The 17,025-nt window shown below is 51.6% G+C and overlaps 3 protein-coding genes across 3 annotated transcripts; all 3 read left to right on the forward strand.

Annotated features, from left to right (window-relative positions):
* The first annotated feature begins 936 nt into the window (after nt 1-936).
* On the forward strand, nt 937-2,762 carry BO95DRAFT_448534 (Golgi transport complex subunit COG5). The gene has a single exon (XM_025587870.1). It carries the CDS (start codon nt 1,237-1,239, stop codon nt 2,668-2,670), a length of 1,434 nt encoding a protein of 477 aa, XP_025436170.1. The 5' UTR covers nt 937-1,236; the 3' UTR covers nt 2,671-2,762.
* A 9,015-nt stretch (nt 2,763-11,777) lies between these two features.
* Nucleotides 11,778-13,795, forward strand: BO95DRAFT_457994 (C2H2-type zinc finger protein; the record flags this gene model as incomplete). Its single annotated transcript, XM_025588514.1, has 2 exons — nt 11,778-13,574; nt 13,631-13,795. 2 exons carry the CDS (start codon nt 11,778-11,780, stop codon nt 13,793-13,795), a joined length of 1,962 nt encoding a protein of 653 aa, XP_025436171.1.
* Nucleotides 13,796-15,473: 1,678 nt separating this feature from the next.
* Nucleotides 15,474-16,045, forward strand: BO95DRAFT_519317 (uncharacterized protein; the record flags this gene model as incomplete). The annotated part of the gene is made up of 3 exons (XM_025592030.1): nt 15,474-15,585; nt 15,657-15,757; nt 15,878-16,045. 3 exons carry the CDS (start codon nt 15,474-15,476, stop codon nt 16,043-16,045), a joined length of 381 nt encoding a protein of 126 aa, XP_025436172.1.
* Nucleotides 16,046-17,025: the final 980 nt, after the last annotated feature.

The raw sequence follows: 17,025 nt of genomic DNA on the forward strand, positions 1-17,025 counted from the left end.
GAAGAGCTGACTTGCGAGAATAGAGATCTGGAACCTGGTGTGGCCTGTGGCGTTGGATGGGTGTCGTTTGGATCGCCCGATTGCTGATATTCTGCTCAAGTCGGCGGATTGGGAGATTGTGGAGCTAAGGGAGGAGGGCGAGAAGTGGAGTATGATGCCGAGGGTCTCGGGGATATTGAGGAAGGTGCAGCGGGGGGTGACATGTTTATAGATGGTTGAAGGGCTGGGTGGAAGCGATTATAGTCATGGGGGCTTGTTTTGCCGCTGTAGTCGTGACTACTGCTCAATGGGAGACGGCGAGGACGAAATGTGGCATAGATAGCCGGCAAAACACGCTGACTCTAGGAATACTATTGGTTGTTATTGTCGAGACGATAGGCTACAAAGGGGTGAATCGATTTTAGATTCCAGAATACATCATTTGACAGACGCTGGCTGATATTGGACCGAATGTTATGAACATGCGGCGAACTCATGTGTAGGTCGCACACGTCAAGATGGCTGTCATCCCGGCTCTAGATATGAAGGTCCTCGGATGGTGAGTATCTCCTAGTAGTAAGCAGACTAGGGGTCGTTACAGTGGCCTAATGTATGGTGCTCAGCTCAATGTTTGGAAGCTTTTGTATGCTGACAGACCATGACTGAGCTGCGAACGGCTGAATTGGATGCATCGATACATAAAATCCCGCTCTATAGGAGACGATGTAGTTATAGCACGGGGTGATGAAGTAACATCCAGAGAAACCCCCCATTCCTGGTCCATAAAAGCTGTTTTTCGAAATGCACCTTTGAGCTGACCGATGTATACATCTCCATGGATGCATAGAAGTGGTTCTATGCTGGATGACTAATCCACCAAGCGAGTTCTGGTCCACTCCATCCCGGCCGACACATGGCATGAATACAGCCTCCAAGTCACTTCTTGCTGCTAGTTCGATCAACCCCCCCAGGGCAATTGAGCCGATGATGACTGTTGCTGAGACTGTCACATGGAAGAGTTGACTACATCTAGCTTTGTTTACCCCATGCTCTACCAAATTCCCACGAAGCCCCGTGCCGTGAACCTGTGTTCCTGCTGCTTTGTTTGATACGGTGATACCCAAGCTTCTTTTGAGTTTCGATCCTCCATCCCAGTCCAGTTTCTTTCTTCTGATACCCCTTCAATTCTCGAGCTCTCTGTTCTTTTATTGAGCATCGGCCCCGCGGAAGAGCGAGCTAGTGAAAGCGACACCCACCATGGCGGATGCGGAACCATCGTACATAGATTATGAGGCCTTTCTAGACCCCGACTTTTCACCCGCCTTGTTCGCCAACTCCCTTGTTGTAGCCACCAACAATGCGACAGACACACCGCTGGATCTGTCTACCCCGCTTTCGCGGGTCCTCTTCGATCTCCAAGAGATCGACACCCACATCCATGCTCTGACCACCAAATCAGCCCTCCCCTTGCTGACGCACACGCGCGACCAGACCGATGCAGCCAGTCATATCCTCAAGGAGGCCGAGGACCAGATCGCCTCCGTCACGCAGGGGTATGAGCGCCTTGAAAAAGAGGTCTTCAGCAAGTGGGAGGCCGCCGACGAAGCTCGAGTGGCGGCCGAGAAGTCCCTGGCCACCTTGCGACTCGCACGAGCCGTGGCGCGCTGCCTGTCTCTCGGCAGACAGCTGGAAAGTCAGCTCGCAGAGATAGGTGGCATCGAAGGGACGACGTCACCCGTCACCGGCCGGGATGATTACCGCACGCTGGAGCGCGCCGCCTCCACCATTGTCAGTCTACGGCGTATGCTCTCCGAGACCGGCCCGGGCGAGGAAGGCTACGGTCTTGACCGTGTCAAGGTGGTTCGGAAGCTGAGAGCGGAGCTCGTCCTGCCGGCCGAGAACATGGTCAAGGCACGGGCGCAGCAGGCCATCACGCGATTCTCCATGTCGAACATCTCCGGCGGCGCGAGCTCCCAGACGCAGTCCGGTTACAGGCAAGCGCGCGATGCGAGGGCCCGGATGGTGTCCGCCGTCAACATCCTGTATCTACTGTCGCCGGTGCCCAAGACGTTGAGCTCCGCGGCGGACTTCGTCCCCGAGCTTCTCCTCTCTACGCTGCAGGGGTACATGCACACGGCCATTTCCACCTCCTTGAGCAACCTCACGCGGTCATTGTCGATGCTGCCGACCCTCGAGCGAACTCTTGCCGACCTGTCTGCGCGATGCCAGGATATCTTCGCGCTGGAGGCCGTGCTCAACCATCTTCGCCCACCACCACACCCACTCTTCCCTGCCGCCCAGCCGGTGGCTACGCCCACCAACTGCGACGGAGATCAGAGTGAAGCACCGTCTCAGACCAGCAGCAGCAGCAAGAACAACCTGCTCCAGCCACTGCTCAGTTCTCTCGACACTTCCTCCCTTCCCTCATATTTCTGGCGATCCCTGGCGTCGTATCTCACGGCTCGGGTCCAGGAGATCGTCAACCGCGGAGGCGTGTCGGCTCGGACCTTGCGCTCAAATCGCGATCGCATCAAGAAGGAAGTCAAGGAATGTGTCCTACGGGGCTCCCAGCTGCCTACCTCTGTGTTGGGGACCGAAAAGCGATTAGGAGGCGAGCCGGCGACGGGGAGGAATTGGGAACGGGAGGCAGCGGTTATGGTCAGTTCGATTGCCAGTGTCTTAGATAAATGAAGCAAGATAGACGGTGTAGGACGACGCAGGTCTTCTTTTTTCCCCTTGTCCACATAATATACTAGAAACTGGCGGATTAGAGCATTTTCAAGGCACCCCAGAAAAAAAAACGTTATGTACATCTGAGACTGTCCTGTACAACCATTCTTCATCCCAGGAACGAATCCTGCCCACTTCAATTATTCCATGGTGTACACACCACCACCGCATCAACGAAAAAAAAAAGCATGTGAAAACACGCAGGGATCATCTCCAGCTCAGGTACAGCGCATCGAGTTCCAGACCCACCCTGCCCTGTTCGGTGCATATCAGCTGACAGCCAGCTTCTAAGTGTGCGTGCGTGTCCTCTGTCTCTCGGGTCCAGGTAATCCTCTAAACGTGTTCCGGTTTAAAAAATGAAACTTCCAGAAGAAGGACCTAGCTACATGGTAAGTACTGCACAACGTGGATTGAGAGCAAGGAGAAGAGATGCCAATTCAATCTGCCGTTCTTGTTTAGTCCGTAGCCTACACTGGACTGACTTACTTCTATCTCACGATTCAAGGCGGAATGGGATTCTGTTGTTCTGTGGCGGCTAGCATCGGCGGGGCGGGGGGGGGGGGGGCCGTAAGCTCTTGCATGTACACTACTACTGTATTATCCGTATGTGTGGTTTACACATACTTGCCACACATCGTCCAGAACCCCAGAACCGGTGTTATGCAGGGAGTTCACTCAGCCGCATAATCATACTCATACTCATACATCTTACCATAACTTACTGTGTAGCTCCATGACTCATGGCAAGGCAACAGGCAACAGAGAAGCAAAAAAAAGGGCCAGAGGATGGCGTGTCAGACAAAATCGAGCTTTCTCCCATCTCCTCCACTGCAACCCATGCAAAATAGATAAAAGATCACTCAGAATCCCGATCAAGCCAGGTATTGCGTACCGTAAATATCAGGATCCGTGGATGGATCTCCTGGTTCTCAGGATTACATATCCTTGTAGCGAGTTTTTCAAGTAAATATGAGTACTCATCAAACCGATCTCAAGAGATGGACCCGCAAATGCAAGACGTCAGCATAACGACCTCTAACTAAAAAAAAAAAAAAAAAAAAAGCGGACCTCTCCCCCCGCCCCCATCTTGTTTGTTTGTTGATCATGATCCGATCAAGAGATCTTTGCTTTGAAATTACTGGATAGGTTAGGACTACGTAAGTGTAGGCGTGGACGCGATCCTGTATGCGAATCTTGGTGGTTGCGTTTTGTGTATATACTATTTTGGGTAGAGTGATACTTCGTGGATTAGATAGGCGAGGGATGTGTGTTGGAATTCGCAGAGAAGGTGTACACTCTCTACCTAGGTATAAAATGACAGGAGAGCCTGACTAATTAGTTACTACCAGGTACATGAACACAAGCATTTCAAGCGCAACGCAGGTACCTGCTTTGTACTCTGAGCTTTTTTGGTTGTGTTTGTTTGAGGGAGGGGGAAGGGGAACCCGGGGAGCTTATGTTATACAGGGAGGTGATGGTGAGGGGGAGGGGAGGGGAAGGTCTGTCACCAGAGGGGGGGGGGGCTTATCTACGGTAAGTTATGTAGGTTATCGTGTCACCTAGGTTTAACTACAGCACAGTAGAACTACCGTGGAGCTGAACAACTGGGGCTACGCCTGCTGGTGCACGCGCCCCAAGCCTCAGACCCGGACTCAACCAAAGGAACGGGGAGGGGGTAAAGAACGGAGTACAGCGCAACTTGGTGGTCTATTCATACCCCGCTTTCTGGGTATACCGGGACCCCTTCCACGCGATAAGAACTTCTGCATTGTCCCTTGAAGGAGGGGGAGGGGGGTGGAAAACCAGAATCGCCGTTCTCGGCCGATGGATGACAGAAAGGAGGAGGTGGACATGTGATCTAGAAGTGGAGGGAGGGAGAGGAAGCAATGTACGGAGTACAGGTTGATGCATTGGCAATCCCTGCTCAATCTGAAACCACTTGATTATGCCATCAAGTCAGAAGGATGAGGGAGAGGGGGTGGCCGGTGGGCAGTCAGTCGTTCGGTTGGTACGGAGTACGGAGTACCGTACCTTGAGTTTCCTTCGACCCCGGTAATGAGTACCGAGCGACGTGGTGGGAAAATAATCTCTATTGATAATCTATTCATCGACTTCAGTACAATACGTACCTACTGGAGTCGAATCTCCGTCCACTAGCTAGTTGCTTTGTGACCCGACTGACCGGGCACCCCCTCAGCTGTGCGATTGTCCCTCCCCTCTCCCCCTCTCTCTTCCTTGGTAGAACAACCACCTCAACCACAATCAAAATCCAGGATCATCTTGGCAAAAGGGGCAAAAAGGGTCCTGGGAAAACCTGATTGAGCTAGCTTCTGCCCCTCAGTGGCGGGTGGGCGCCCGCGTGTGTGTGCGTGTCTGGCAGTGGGTGTGTGTGTGTGTGTGTGTGTGTGTGTGTGGAGGAGGTGATGTGTGCGTTTACTTTCCACCTCTAAGTTGTTGGTGTGGGAGAGGCAACAGAAGTTTGATTCGGTAATCAATTCTGCAGGTGGGAAGTTTAGTCTGCACACCTTATGTTTTTCTGTTCTGTTTGGGCGGCAAGGGTGATCAGCTACTGCTGAGGTACGGAGTACTAACTTATACAAGGTAGCTTTAGTATCGGTAGGCTGGCACAGTGCAATTATTCGCGGATAAGGTAAATGATTAACTTCTATTTTGTCCTCAAATCTATGTACAGTAAGTTACTCATACATTGTGGTGATTCTCCCCTCCCGCCGTGATTGATCTAGTAGATGACGAGCTTGCGCTTATTGGTCGGTGGGAGTGCCACGTCGATCATCCAAACACGGGGGCATTGCTGCTACTGCACTTAGTCTTGGAGCTAGTCGGGGCTACCTAATCAATCTATTCATTACACCCGTGTGTGTGTGAACTGTTCGGCGTGGTTGCTGTAGTGGGGGTAGCATTTAAGGATAATGATGGAAATGGGTGAGCTTCCATGCGGATAAAGTTGAGATAAAATGGTTTGATCTCTGTGGAAAATGCGATGTCGGCACAAGTACGATCCCTTTTTTGAAGCGCTGTCCTCTGTATGTACTTGGTTCAAGTCTATACCGAGGTCTGCTATAGATGCTGCTTTATATAGAGAGTGGCCTGCTATCTGTGCAGTGGTTATCATGACATGAAGTCGTTTGTTGAAGCGAATCATTGCATCAGAATAGATATGGGGAAGCTTGACTAGGTTGGATTGATCAAGGGTCTGGCAATTGAGGGGTCGTGAGGGGTCGATCCCAGAGGGGATGCATAGATATCTACTACTCATGCTCGTACTCCGCCGTAGCACAGCAAGTAGTTTGCAACTTGATAAGATGTTATACCAACGAATCGCGAGTCACATTGGAAACCGGGCGGGAGGTAACGCGTTAGTCACATTCGCCTTGAGAACACGCACAAGTCTCCTGGATCAAGCAATTGGATATGGAGAAAGTACTACCTAGTGAGTTGCGGGGCAGGGCCTGGGGTCGACCGAACCAGTCATTGCCACCACTCCCAGGAGGTACAGTACATACGTCAGTAGTGCCTAGCTATCTGGTGGGGGTGAATCCGAGCTAAAAACCATCGAGGAGACCTTGCTCCATCATCCTGACATACATGCAGACCTACCGACAAATATACTAGGCTTGAGCAGCTCAGAACCTGACATGGTTTACTGTGATCCGGTTCAGTCCCCTGCTGAAAACAGCGGGCAGGTCGTAGGGCCCAGACGTACGAAGTACAGAGCAGGACTAACCAGGAAAGGGGACGGACAATATGCCTGAGAGCCCCTCAACGCCCACGATCTGAGTCAAAACGTCAAAGCGGAAAGACTAATGCATCCTTTGCATTGCCTTCGTCCTTCCAGACGAGAGTGACAGCCAGCACGATTCGCGACACGCCAGAAAGGCAAAGCGGAATCCTGCGGCGTAGCGCTGTATGTTATCTGACCGGGGGAGGGGAAGCAGTTTGTACTTGACTCTCCCCAGTCCAGACTATACCCCCCCTCACGGAGTACAGTACTTCAAACAGGCGTTAGTCGTTTTGATCCCACAGCCCCGAGTTTATTGGGGCTAAGAAAGCACATCATAACCCAGCAAGTGGCGCAAGATAGACTTGCGCGTTTGAGATACAGTTCTCGCGAGATGTCATAGACAGGAAGAAGCTTCCAGTGCTTCCCGTGCCGTTTGCAGTTGGGGGCGGTCCCGGCGGAGGTGGCAAGCAAGTAGACAGTAAGTGGGAGGTAAGTGGGGAGCAATTGTCTTTTGGGTTCTTCTATCCTGAGTTCGCCCCAGGTCTTTCAATGAGTTTAACATCCTTCAGTCCAGCCGCTCCTGACCAGCAAATCTTGGTCAGGCGTGAAGGTGTGAAGTTTGAAGGAAGTCCCGGATATGGCGATGATGTCTAGATCATCGGTGGAAGGGAGGGGCTTGACAGCTTCTGTCGCTGGTGGCCAGGAACAAGCTTTCCCGACGACCTGATCGATCATGAATCTTAAATTAAGGGTAGATGATGACGATGATAGTGACGACGACATTGATGAAGATGCTGCTGCTGCTGCTGCTGCTGTTGCTGCTGCGTTGTTGCTGGGCGAGTTAGAAATCTGGGGAGTGCATACGGGAAGGTAACATTGTGTGGGGAGGGAAGAAAGTACTAGGTAGTCATGACTTTATTCTGGAAGTCACGGCAAGGTACCGATTGTGTTGGTGGTCTGCGCTGTTCTAGCCCACTAGAGATCTTTTTTTTGAGTAGCATGCATTACCATAGTAGTATTTTGAGGGAGATGGAAATGTCATGAATTGAAACCTGCTGCTACCTGCGAGAAGAACTCATTCCATGTAAGGTACTGCAGAGTTCGGCCCCGGAAGATTGCACCTGACTGCAGGAGTGGAAGGTCCGGAACTGAACTTAGGTTCCTGTGTGACCTTCTGTTCGTATTCCATGCTGAAGCTCACCCCTCGCTACTCCTCTTGGGGCTGATTGATATTGGCTCCTTGTCAGGCCTGTGGGTTGGATTACTCAATAGCAATCACTGTCACCTATGTTGCAGCCTGCAACAGCATCTCACGATAACCTCTTATTTTTTTTTGTTTCTTAATTTTAGCTAGTACATACATATATATGAGTACAGTACCTTTCGCTGCTAGTGTCACCACTACGTACATAGCACTTAGAGTATATCGCCCTGATGCCGAGAGTGGAACCGTAAGGAGTCGGTCAGCCTGGTTATGGTTCGGTCCCCGAAAGCAGCTGCTCCCCACCTCCCCGAGCTCTCCGAACTGCTAATGTGTCACGGGTTGCCAGGTGGCCAGCTTTCCCAACAAACTATAGTAGCATACAGGCATACACTCCCAGTGATCAGGTTCGGATCTCTGTAGCGAAGCGACAAGGTTCTGAAGAAAGCCAAAATCAATAAAATCAATGGTAAGGAGGGAACCAGACTACTTGTTCTACCACCTTTTTGTCTTGGGGCCAAAGTTACCTGAGGTACGGGGGACAAAGGGGCCACCCCCGGCTCGTCCCAAGTGGTTAACGTCACTGGAGGTTGTGGTCCATGGGTCTCTGCCAGCACTTTTCCGGTCAGCCCTGGAATCCAAGCGATCCAAGCTAGCTGGTTCCAATCCATGAAATCATGTCAACCATAATCCCTACGAGTCAATCCCTGAGGGACAGGAAATAGCAGCCGATCGGATGCCTCTGCGCTGCCTTGCCCCACCTCGCCGCCTGAACGTACCTGGTGCCTCAACAAGATGGAGAGCGCCCGTATATGATGGGCCTGGTTGGTTTAGTCGAGGACCCTTTGATGGAGAGGGGGACCACGGTTGCCGAGACCAAGAACTTGAGTCGAGAGTCGAGACTGATCTCTTTTTCCTTTCGTTCCCCCCCCCTCAGTCAGTCAGTCACGCACACACACACACACTCTCTCTTTCTGGTGTCTAGTCTTGTTGATCAAGATGAGGAAATCCGAAAGAAAAAAATAAATGTTTCAAACCCATTCACCCGAAGACTACCCGGTCAGTTCCTCATCTCCTCCCATTACTTACCCTTATCCAGTTCTATCGAGTGGTTCAGATTGAGGGAGTGGGGTGGGCAAGGATTGCCATGGCGATTAGTAGTGCTAAGCGCTGGGTTCCTGAGACGGGTTTCATACCGGCGCGTATTGTATGTATCACCTCCCCCCATCTGCTCAAGCGGTGCAATGTATGCCCGATATCAATCAGTTACAAGGATATAACTTCCTTTCTTCGTGCTGAACCCCCAACATAGCACTCTTGTCTGTGTCTCTTTCTAGGATCAAAGCAATCGGATTGAAGGAGAGGAGAATAGGGGCAGAAGGAAATGCTTTTCCGCTAGCCTGATGATGCATTGATGATGATGAATGAAATGAAGTTCCCAGTTGCAGTCGAAGTATCGTACACCTGGATACTCCCTCCCTCGCACTACCCAATGTTTTAAACCATCCAAGCTTGGCTCGATGAGGCCAAGAGGAGACCAAAAGTGGCTTATGAATTCATCCTAGCTGGAGAGAACTCCACCGGGTATGCAGTCGATGATTCGTGTCGGTCGGTCCGGACCAAGTCGTCAGTACCTGGGGCTAGAGAGGGTTTCACCTATCAAAACGTCAGTTCACTATCTAGTAGCGCAGTCCTTCTCGCCCCTCCAGGGTGAGTTGATTCGCCTGAACCTAATGTAGACGAAATCATCATCATCTGGATTTGGTGATCTTCGTCGCGTTTTCCAATTCATTCCATACATAGAACGTGGCAGGCGATGAAGTGTTGAGGAACAGGGTGCCATCCGACCGGGACAAATTGCTGAATGGTAGAATAGTAGAAGTATGTATGTTCAATGGCAGATGAACGCACTGTACGTAAAACATGCAGTAACTTACAATTCATCAGTCTGTAGACATTCACCTGGTAGTATACCTAGTACTGCGACGACCCTTTCTTCTCTCATCCACAAAGTATACCTCCCTTCCCATACTTTTCCGTCCATGGTTCCCTTTCCCCTCTCCTGCCCCTCGTTTCGCCGCAGTCGACCGTTGTTTCCGATAAGCCTCCCAGTCTCCCAGTTGCTATCCTCCTGTAGGGTGCCTTCTGGCCCTGAGGTGGTCCTGAAGTGGTCCTGGGGTGATCATCCTGAGGTGGTCCTGACGCCCGGTACTATCGTCGTCACCATTCATCTGTTCGGCCTGGCCTGAGTGGGTTGCCGTCATTCTCACTCGGGTTACAGGCAGGCTACTCGCCGTACTCAGTACTTGTATGCATCTCGTCGCCCGTCCGTTCCTCTGCCGTCTCCGCTGGCTTGTCTTGTTTCTCGTCTGGTCTTGAGTTTCGGATTGATCAGCCTCCTCTTACCCTCCTCCCTCCCCCCTTCCTATTGCTCACATCATCTATCCTCTCTCTCTCTCTCTCTTTCTTTCTTCACTCATCCTTCACTCACCTGGCATCCTCTTCTTCCTTCCACTTCCTCCCATCCACCCCTCCTGTGAATAATCGTATCTATTCTTCTTCTTCCATCCGATTCTACTATTCATCCTCCCTCAACTGGTTTGACCTGCATTATTCATCTTCTCGCAATCTTCCTTTGGGATCTTCCCCGCATACCTTTCCCGAGAGCTAGCGAACCACCGAGTTTCGTGGTCCTGGTGCCTGTACATCCTCGCCTAGTAGACCTCAAATCTGTTGTGGGTCTGGGTTCTCCTGCCAGTATAATCGGGCGTCCCTTTTTAACTAAACAGAAGAGGGAAGAAAGAAGAAGGAAAGAAGAACCAAAAAAAAAGAGCAAAAAGGATCTCCCTTTTCCCAACCAAACCCTCTCAAAACGGGTCACATTGAAGCGATCATCTTATATTCGAGCTGGCCTAGGATCCGATTTGACCTGTCTCTTGACCTATATATCTTATTTTGGCTGATTTGCTCTCTCCGGACGATCCGTAAACCAGGGGCTTTCCGATCGGTTTACGATTCCTCCTATTTTTATTCCACTCTAGTCCAGGTCTTGGCTGGGTCGGTGTCCTGACTGTCCTGACTGTCATACCTACTCATACCTTGACCTTTACCCTTACCCTTACCCAGTCTCCGTACCCATTGACTCTTACTTACCTATTACTATTACCCACACCACCACCACCACAACTGCACCACTACCACCACCACACTCCCCCCAACAACAATCTTCCAGGACTCGACACCAAACGGGAAACTCTCGCTCGAGTCTGCCGCCGCCGCCAACTTGAACCTTACACCATTTATCTCTTACCACTGACCACTGACACTGATAACTCACCACCAAACCACTCTCAGTACTATCTTTCTCTCTCTCCCTCTTTCTTCTTCCAACTCTTATCCCATCGCTATCCTTTCACTTTTCACTTCCTCCTCTTCTTCCTCAGTCCCTCTCTTCCTTCCTCCCCGTCTATCGGCCTACCTACCTACCCTTCTACCCGTGACTGAGTGCCCGCTGCCTTTTCCTGGTCAGGCCGATCTGTAAGCGATGCGTTCTTGCACCTAATGGTCGTTCCTTTCCATCTATCGTGTACCACCTGGCTACCCTTGCTTCGCCATCGTCGTCGGGCATTCGGTTAAACAAGTCATCGCCATCATCCTTCTCTGAACATTCCTTACTCTCTCACCCCTCGCTCGGTTTTTGGGAGGCAAGTGAATTTTTCTTCATTCCGGTGTAAGTCCTTTTGCTTGTTTTTCTTTCTTTTTTTTTTTCTGTTCTATTTTTCGTCCTCCAGACTAGCTCGGTTTCTCACCGACCGCACCCCTCGGTCCCTCTTTCCCCCCATGATGTTTCAGTTACCGCATATTGAGAGGCGAAAATTCATGGAACATCGAAGATAAATTACACCTGAAAGTAACGTGGATTACCTGCTTACCTTAACTGCGCTATGATGTCTAGGACCACTTTGCACCGTGCGATCGACACCGCGTTTTTGACATTTTGAAACCCACCCTCATTCCTCTCCCTTGAAACCGATCGAGTTTGTGTGTCGACCGTCATCCCACCATTTCTGTTATCGACGACAGTACATAGCTGTGGGCCCAATCCACAGTCGTCTTCCTGCCAATATGTCTTCATTCTTACCTGTCAATACTATGTCCACCTCACAAGATCGGGTCATGGAGGACGCGACGACATCATCCACCCCTCGCCCTCATTCCAGCTCCGACGCTGCATCATCTTTAGGCACCAAGACGGACGAGAGCACTCCGCGGAATGTAAATATCAACGATGACTCCACCCGCCCGATAGACTCGCAAACCAGCGCATCGTTAACGTCAGATGAGCCCGCACATGGAGATTCGGACGGGGAACGTGAAGGCTCTGATAACGAGGACAACAAGGACAATGCTCCCCCATCGAAGAAGAAAAAGGGACAACGCTTCTACTGCACTGATTTTCCACCATGCAACTTGAGTTTTACACGGAGTGAGCATCTGGCTCGGCACATCCGGAAACATACCGGCGAACGCCCGTTTCAATGTCACTGTTCCCGCCGCTTTTCTCGACTGGACAACCTGCGCCAGCATGCCCAAACCGTGCACGTTAACGAGGAGATTCCAGGAGACTCGCTGGCGGCGACAGGGACCAGATTCCAGCGACAAATTCGAACAGATCGCGTTCGTCCCCAGGGTCGCGCGAGAGCGGGCACGGCGGGCAGTCAAGGTACTCACAGTAGGGGCCATAGCAGAAACCTTTCTGCCTCGAGCATCACCTCCACTGCATCGACATTCAGTCAACCGCAGGAGCTTCGCCGACGGCCTGCGCCATTGATGATGGCAAATGATCGAGCGCGACTGATGGATACGTTGGATGCTCCCAGCACCCCTCCGGGGCGGGGCCTGCCAGGACCGCAGGCCGGTGGCTCCCCTTACACACCTTCACACCATGTCTTTGCGGCAGGGCCTCATGGTAGCCCTCATATTGCTTCGCCAATGTCTACAGTGTCCCAGACCTCGGGATTCTGGGAGGGCAAGACAGCCGCTCGTCGATTGTCTGTGCCATCAGGCGCAAACCCATTCGCATCGCAGCCTGCCAACGTCTATCCTCCAGGTTATGCTCCACCCCCCGCGTACGTTGCGCACGGCGGAGTGTACGCCAGCCCCGTTAGCACTAATTACTCCCTGTCTCGCGACGAGATGAATCACGGAGCTTCGGACGCCGATCTACGCAGAAGGACATGGCACCCCTCGACCTGGTCTGCCGTTCCTCGGCCAGCCACCAGTGGCCTCAGTAACTACCAGACCCCCGAAGTGTTCCACCCGTCGGCGAAAACCAATGGGTCGGCGGAGCAGCCTCCGCGACTGCCAGGTATTGAGAGTTTTGATAAGGTGGTGGCTCACCGACCGCTGACCCCGCCCGTTCGACGACCGAGTCCCATGCAAATGGATAATCCGACCAAGCAACCGCCGAACTACAACTTTGGAGGAGGATTTAATTACACGCAACCGGCCAGCCGACCAGCGCCGCCAATTTCGGGCCCCGGTCATCGACGGGGTCACGTCTCTTGGGATATGTCACTGCACACAAACCTAACCGGACTTCACATCCGGGACAAACCATCTCAGCGAGATGCGGCAAACTGGGGCCAGCAAACCATTGCCGAACTCCAGAATGTTGGTTCCCGGCCATCCTCGTCTTATCAGCAACAACTGCAGGAATCTCGCGGACATGGCCATGCTCCGTCATTCAGCAGTGTTACTATGAGCACTCAGGCGACGCGAACGTCACCCGAAGATTCCAGCAGCAGCGAAGGAGTCCATACCCCGTCTACTGCGTCATTGGAATACCATCCCGCAATTGTGCATAACAATGGATATGTGGAGCAGCATCACCCGCCTTTTGCCTCCGAAACATCTCAAACAGTACGCACACGTTACCAGAATCAACGATGAGGGCCAGATCACTGATTGGAATGCAGGCTTGCCCCCCTCTAGCCCCCCAACCTGATAGCCACTACGGCAAACGTGACCTTCGGTCCGATTTCCTTCCTCATTCGGTTCGGGAACCTGGAATGGGTCGACTGGAAGCGCTCGTCGCTGTCGCCACCAGCGAGAACAAAAGCGCCACGAAGCTCTTTATCTGAACGGCCTCTGAATGGGAATTGTGCCTGTGATTTACGAGTATTTTCCTATTGTCATCCGGTGATCACGTCCTGAGCGATCCCGCATCCGAAACCGACCTTGCTCGGGCTCGCCCCTCTTTCTCTTTACATCTGTTTTGAGCGGGAGTTGTATAGTACGAGGCATTGGCCTCTTGTCATGGGTTTCCTCGACCTTTTCTTTGTTTTGGATATAGCCGCGGAGTTCTAGAACCTGGACCTCTCTCGTATACTCGGAGCTGCACGCACCGCTCGGCTGCGGGAATCTTTATGAAGTGATGAATGATGAAATAATGCATCGGTGGGTTGGAACAACTGGGGCTTTCGCAATTCCTACTTTTATCTTGTTCGGGGTCTTTCCTCTCTCTCTCTCTCTCTCTCTTTCCTCTCTGTCTCTGCATGTTCTGGCGTTCTCCCTCTTTGTCCTTCCGGAACGGAATATTGTCCATAGTGCATGAAGATACCCCCCCGGCCTTGATCTCGAGCGAGTGCAATGAGATCACGGAAGGAGTTTCCTACTCTGGTCGTGGTGTGGCTTCGATTGTTCGTCTGACGCTGTCTATACCGAGGTTTATTTGCTTCTTTCGGTGGTGGTGATGATGTGAATTGCTGCAGCTGGCCATCATGTTTTAGTATGTCATTTTCTTGGCGACTGTGGGGCTTTGACGCTTCATGTCTTTGGATTTTGTTTCCTTTTTTCTGCTTTGCAAGGGGTTCAGCAATTAGTTGCGGGTAACAGTAATTGAGCCAATACCAGAACGAAACCAATTTAGATGCAATGATGCCAAGACCAAGACCTGGACCGGGACCCGAAGGCAGGAGGGGATAATCAGCCACAGAAGAATAAGTAAGTTACTCATAATTTCCCCTGCAGCTTGAAGCTGGCTAAATTAGGAGGCCGGACCCATCATGACGTTGTCGAGTCGACTCCACGATCTCAGTAACGTCAAACCCACGGGTTAAGGTACCTTTTCCTGGTGACAGACCTTGTCAGCCAGATCACCATGGAACAAGCCCCAGTGGATGATGATGACTCTCAGGTGACGTAGTATCGGCCGATGGCTGCCGCACCCGACTCGGCGTCTTCCTCCACTGTTGAGGAGTATGTGTGCTGGAACTTGTAGAATGAAAGAGGGTTTGCAGTGAATTTTTTCACTTGAGTTATGTACTAGGAGGTAGTAGTAAAAGACTAAACCTGGCAGAGATGCAAACCCTTCAAATTTAGCTGTTGTACAAACAAAGCAGGTAGCAAACAACCCGAGGCTTTCCCCGCACAGGAAGCACAGTACGTGCAGTCTATGAATAGTGAGACGGTGCCTCGTAGAGAGAAAACCGACTAAGCAACTTAGTCCCCGAACCCAGCCCAGCCCAGCCCAGCCCAGTCCACAACACCACAACCACGACGACGACGTCATACCCTGTGATCCCAACCCGCTTGCGCCAGCAACCACGGACTTGAAGGGAACAAACAGCCAAGATTCCACGTAGCACACGACGACTATATAATACTACTCCTCATCGCACTCAAACCTGAATAGCTCACATTTTCTTCACTTAACAAACTCCGCAATCCAGGAACAACACACAAACCAAAGCCAACCAACCAACCCACCAACTTTTTCTACCACCCCGCTTCCCAACTACCTACGCAAATCTCATCACAATGGCTCAGAGTCGCACTGGAGTTTACGCCGCTGTTGCCGCCCTCGGTCTGGGTGGTTACTACCTCTACCGCGCCGGTGGTGACCCCAAGGGTGCTACGCAGGAGGTTAAGCGTAAGTTTCCTGCCGTGGTCTGCGCGGTCTCGATGATACACAGTTATGAATGTTAACGCCACTTTCTACAGACGATGCCCACCTCGCCCGCTTGAACGCCCCCACGGGTAACCAGGCCGAGAAGGCCGGAGAGAAGGCCGCTTATGAGGCTCGCTTGAACGTTGATCAGGCGGTACGTTTTAAGCCCCTCCCCTCCCTTCCCTCTCTTTTCCCCTCCGACTTCAACCTCCTCATATACTTCAAGGAGAAACTTTGCAACTCGCGCTGACAATTTGTTTCCACGGGGATATAGGTCGACTCCGCCCGCGCCGAGGCCAAGAACCAGGCCAGCCGCCTGGACCAGATCCGCCAGGACACCACCGCAGAGCTGAAGTCGGGCGCCGAGAAGATCGAGTCCAAGGTCGAGGAGAAGGCCTCCGAGGCCAAGGGTGCCCTGTCGGGATGGTTCGGCAAGAAATAGACTTTTCCTTGGTTGCGTCCGAGCAGACAGACCGATCGCTTCGAAACACTTTCGCGCGCGCGCGCGTGTGTTAGTTGAGTCGAGTGAAGTTGTGTCTGGTGCCTCCTGGAATATCCTTCTTTCTGTCTTGTTGTTATCGTGTCTCTTTTCTTCCTCAGTTCACGGCGGGAGTTGAGTTGATTCCTTTTGCGATCTGATTTTTGTTTTTGTGAAAAACCTCACGTTTGTGTTTCCTGAAGGAAGAAAAGGTGAGGGGATTGCATATGCTTGGCTGGGCCTTGCGTGTGTTTCATTTCTTTTTTTTCTGTTGCTGTTATCTTTGTCGTCGTCGTCGACGACGACGAATGATGGATGATGGATGATGTTATTATCGTGATGATGGGTTCGGGGAGGTTTATGATTGATACTATACTCGAGTCGGTTCGGTAATATCAATTTCTCAATTATCGTTTTCCTTCTTCACGGCCATTGTTTTGTCGGAGATTGCATACTTGAACTTCGCTGGGGCGCAACTGGAGCCAGCGCCGCAAAGGAGCACTGAGCACGAACTAATTCTGCGACGGGATGCTATCACTGGGTACCTTAGAATCAGGACTAATTTGAAAGGCCTAGACTGCATCAGGGTAAATCGCATTCTTGGGTGGATCAGACAAATAAGGGCTTCGATGTGGAGTAGATGAGGGCCACTTTGCCCGCGGTATGCTACATTCCCAATGCATGATTACTGTAGTGACGGGTTGCCGTGCATTGTGAATGGTAGAGCAGGAAATCTATACTAGAATTGAAGCGAATTGATATATAACATTCAGAGCGCATTTCTTATTCTCGGAGAAATCACCTTAGATTGCTCCAGGCTTTCATTAACCCCTGCTGATCATGGCCGCGGCGGGATCCTAATATTACCGCATTCGGCCGCGACGCCTCCAGAAAAACGCGACCCGCGTCGACGCGCTCCACCCGGGAAAAAAGCATCCAAGCGC

This window comes from Aspergillus brunneoviolaceus, assembly GCF_003184695.1.
Source record: "Aspergillus brunneoviolaceus CBS 621.78 unplaced genomic scaffold BO95scaffold_132, whole genome shotgun sequence".
In the NCBI taxonomy this organism is placed as follows: Eukaryota; Fungi; Ascomycota; class Eurotiomycetes; order Eurotiales; family Aspergillaceae; genus Aspergillus; species Aspergillus brunneoviolaceus.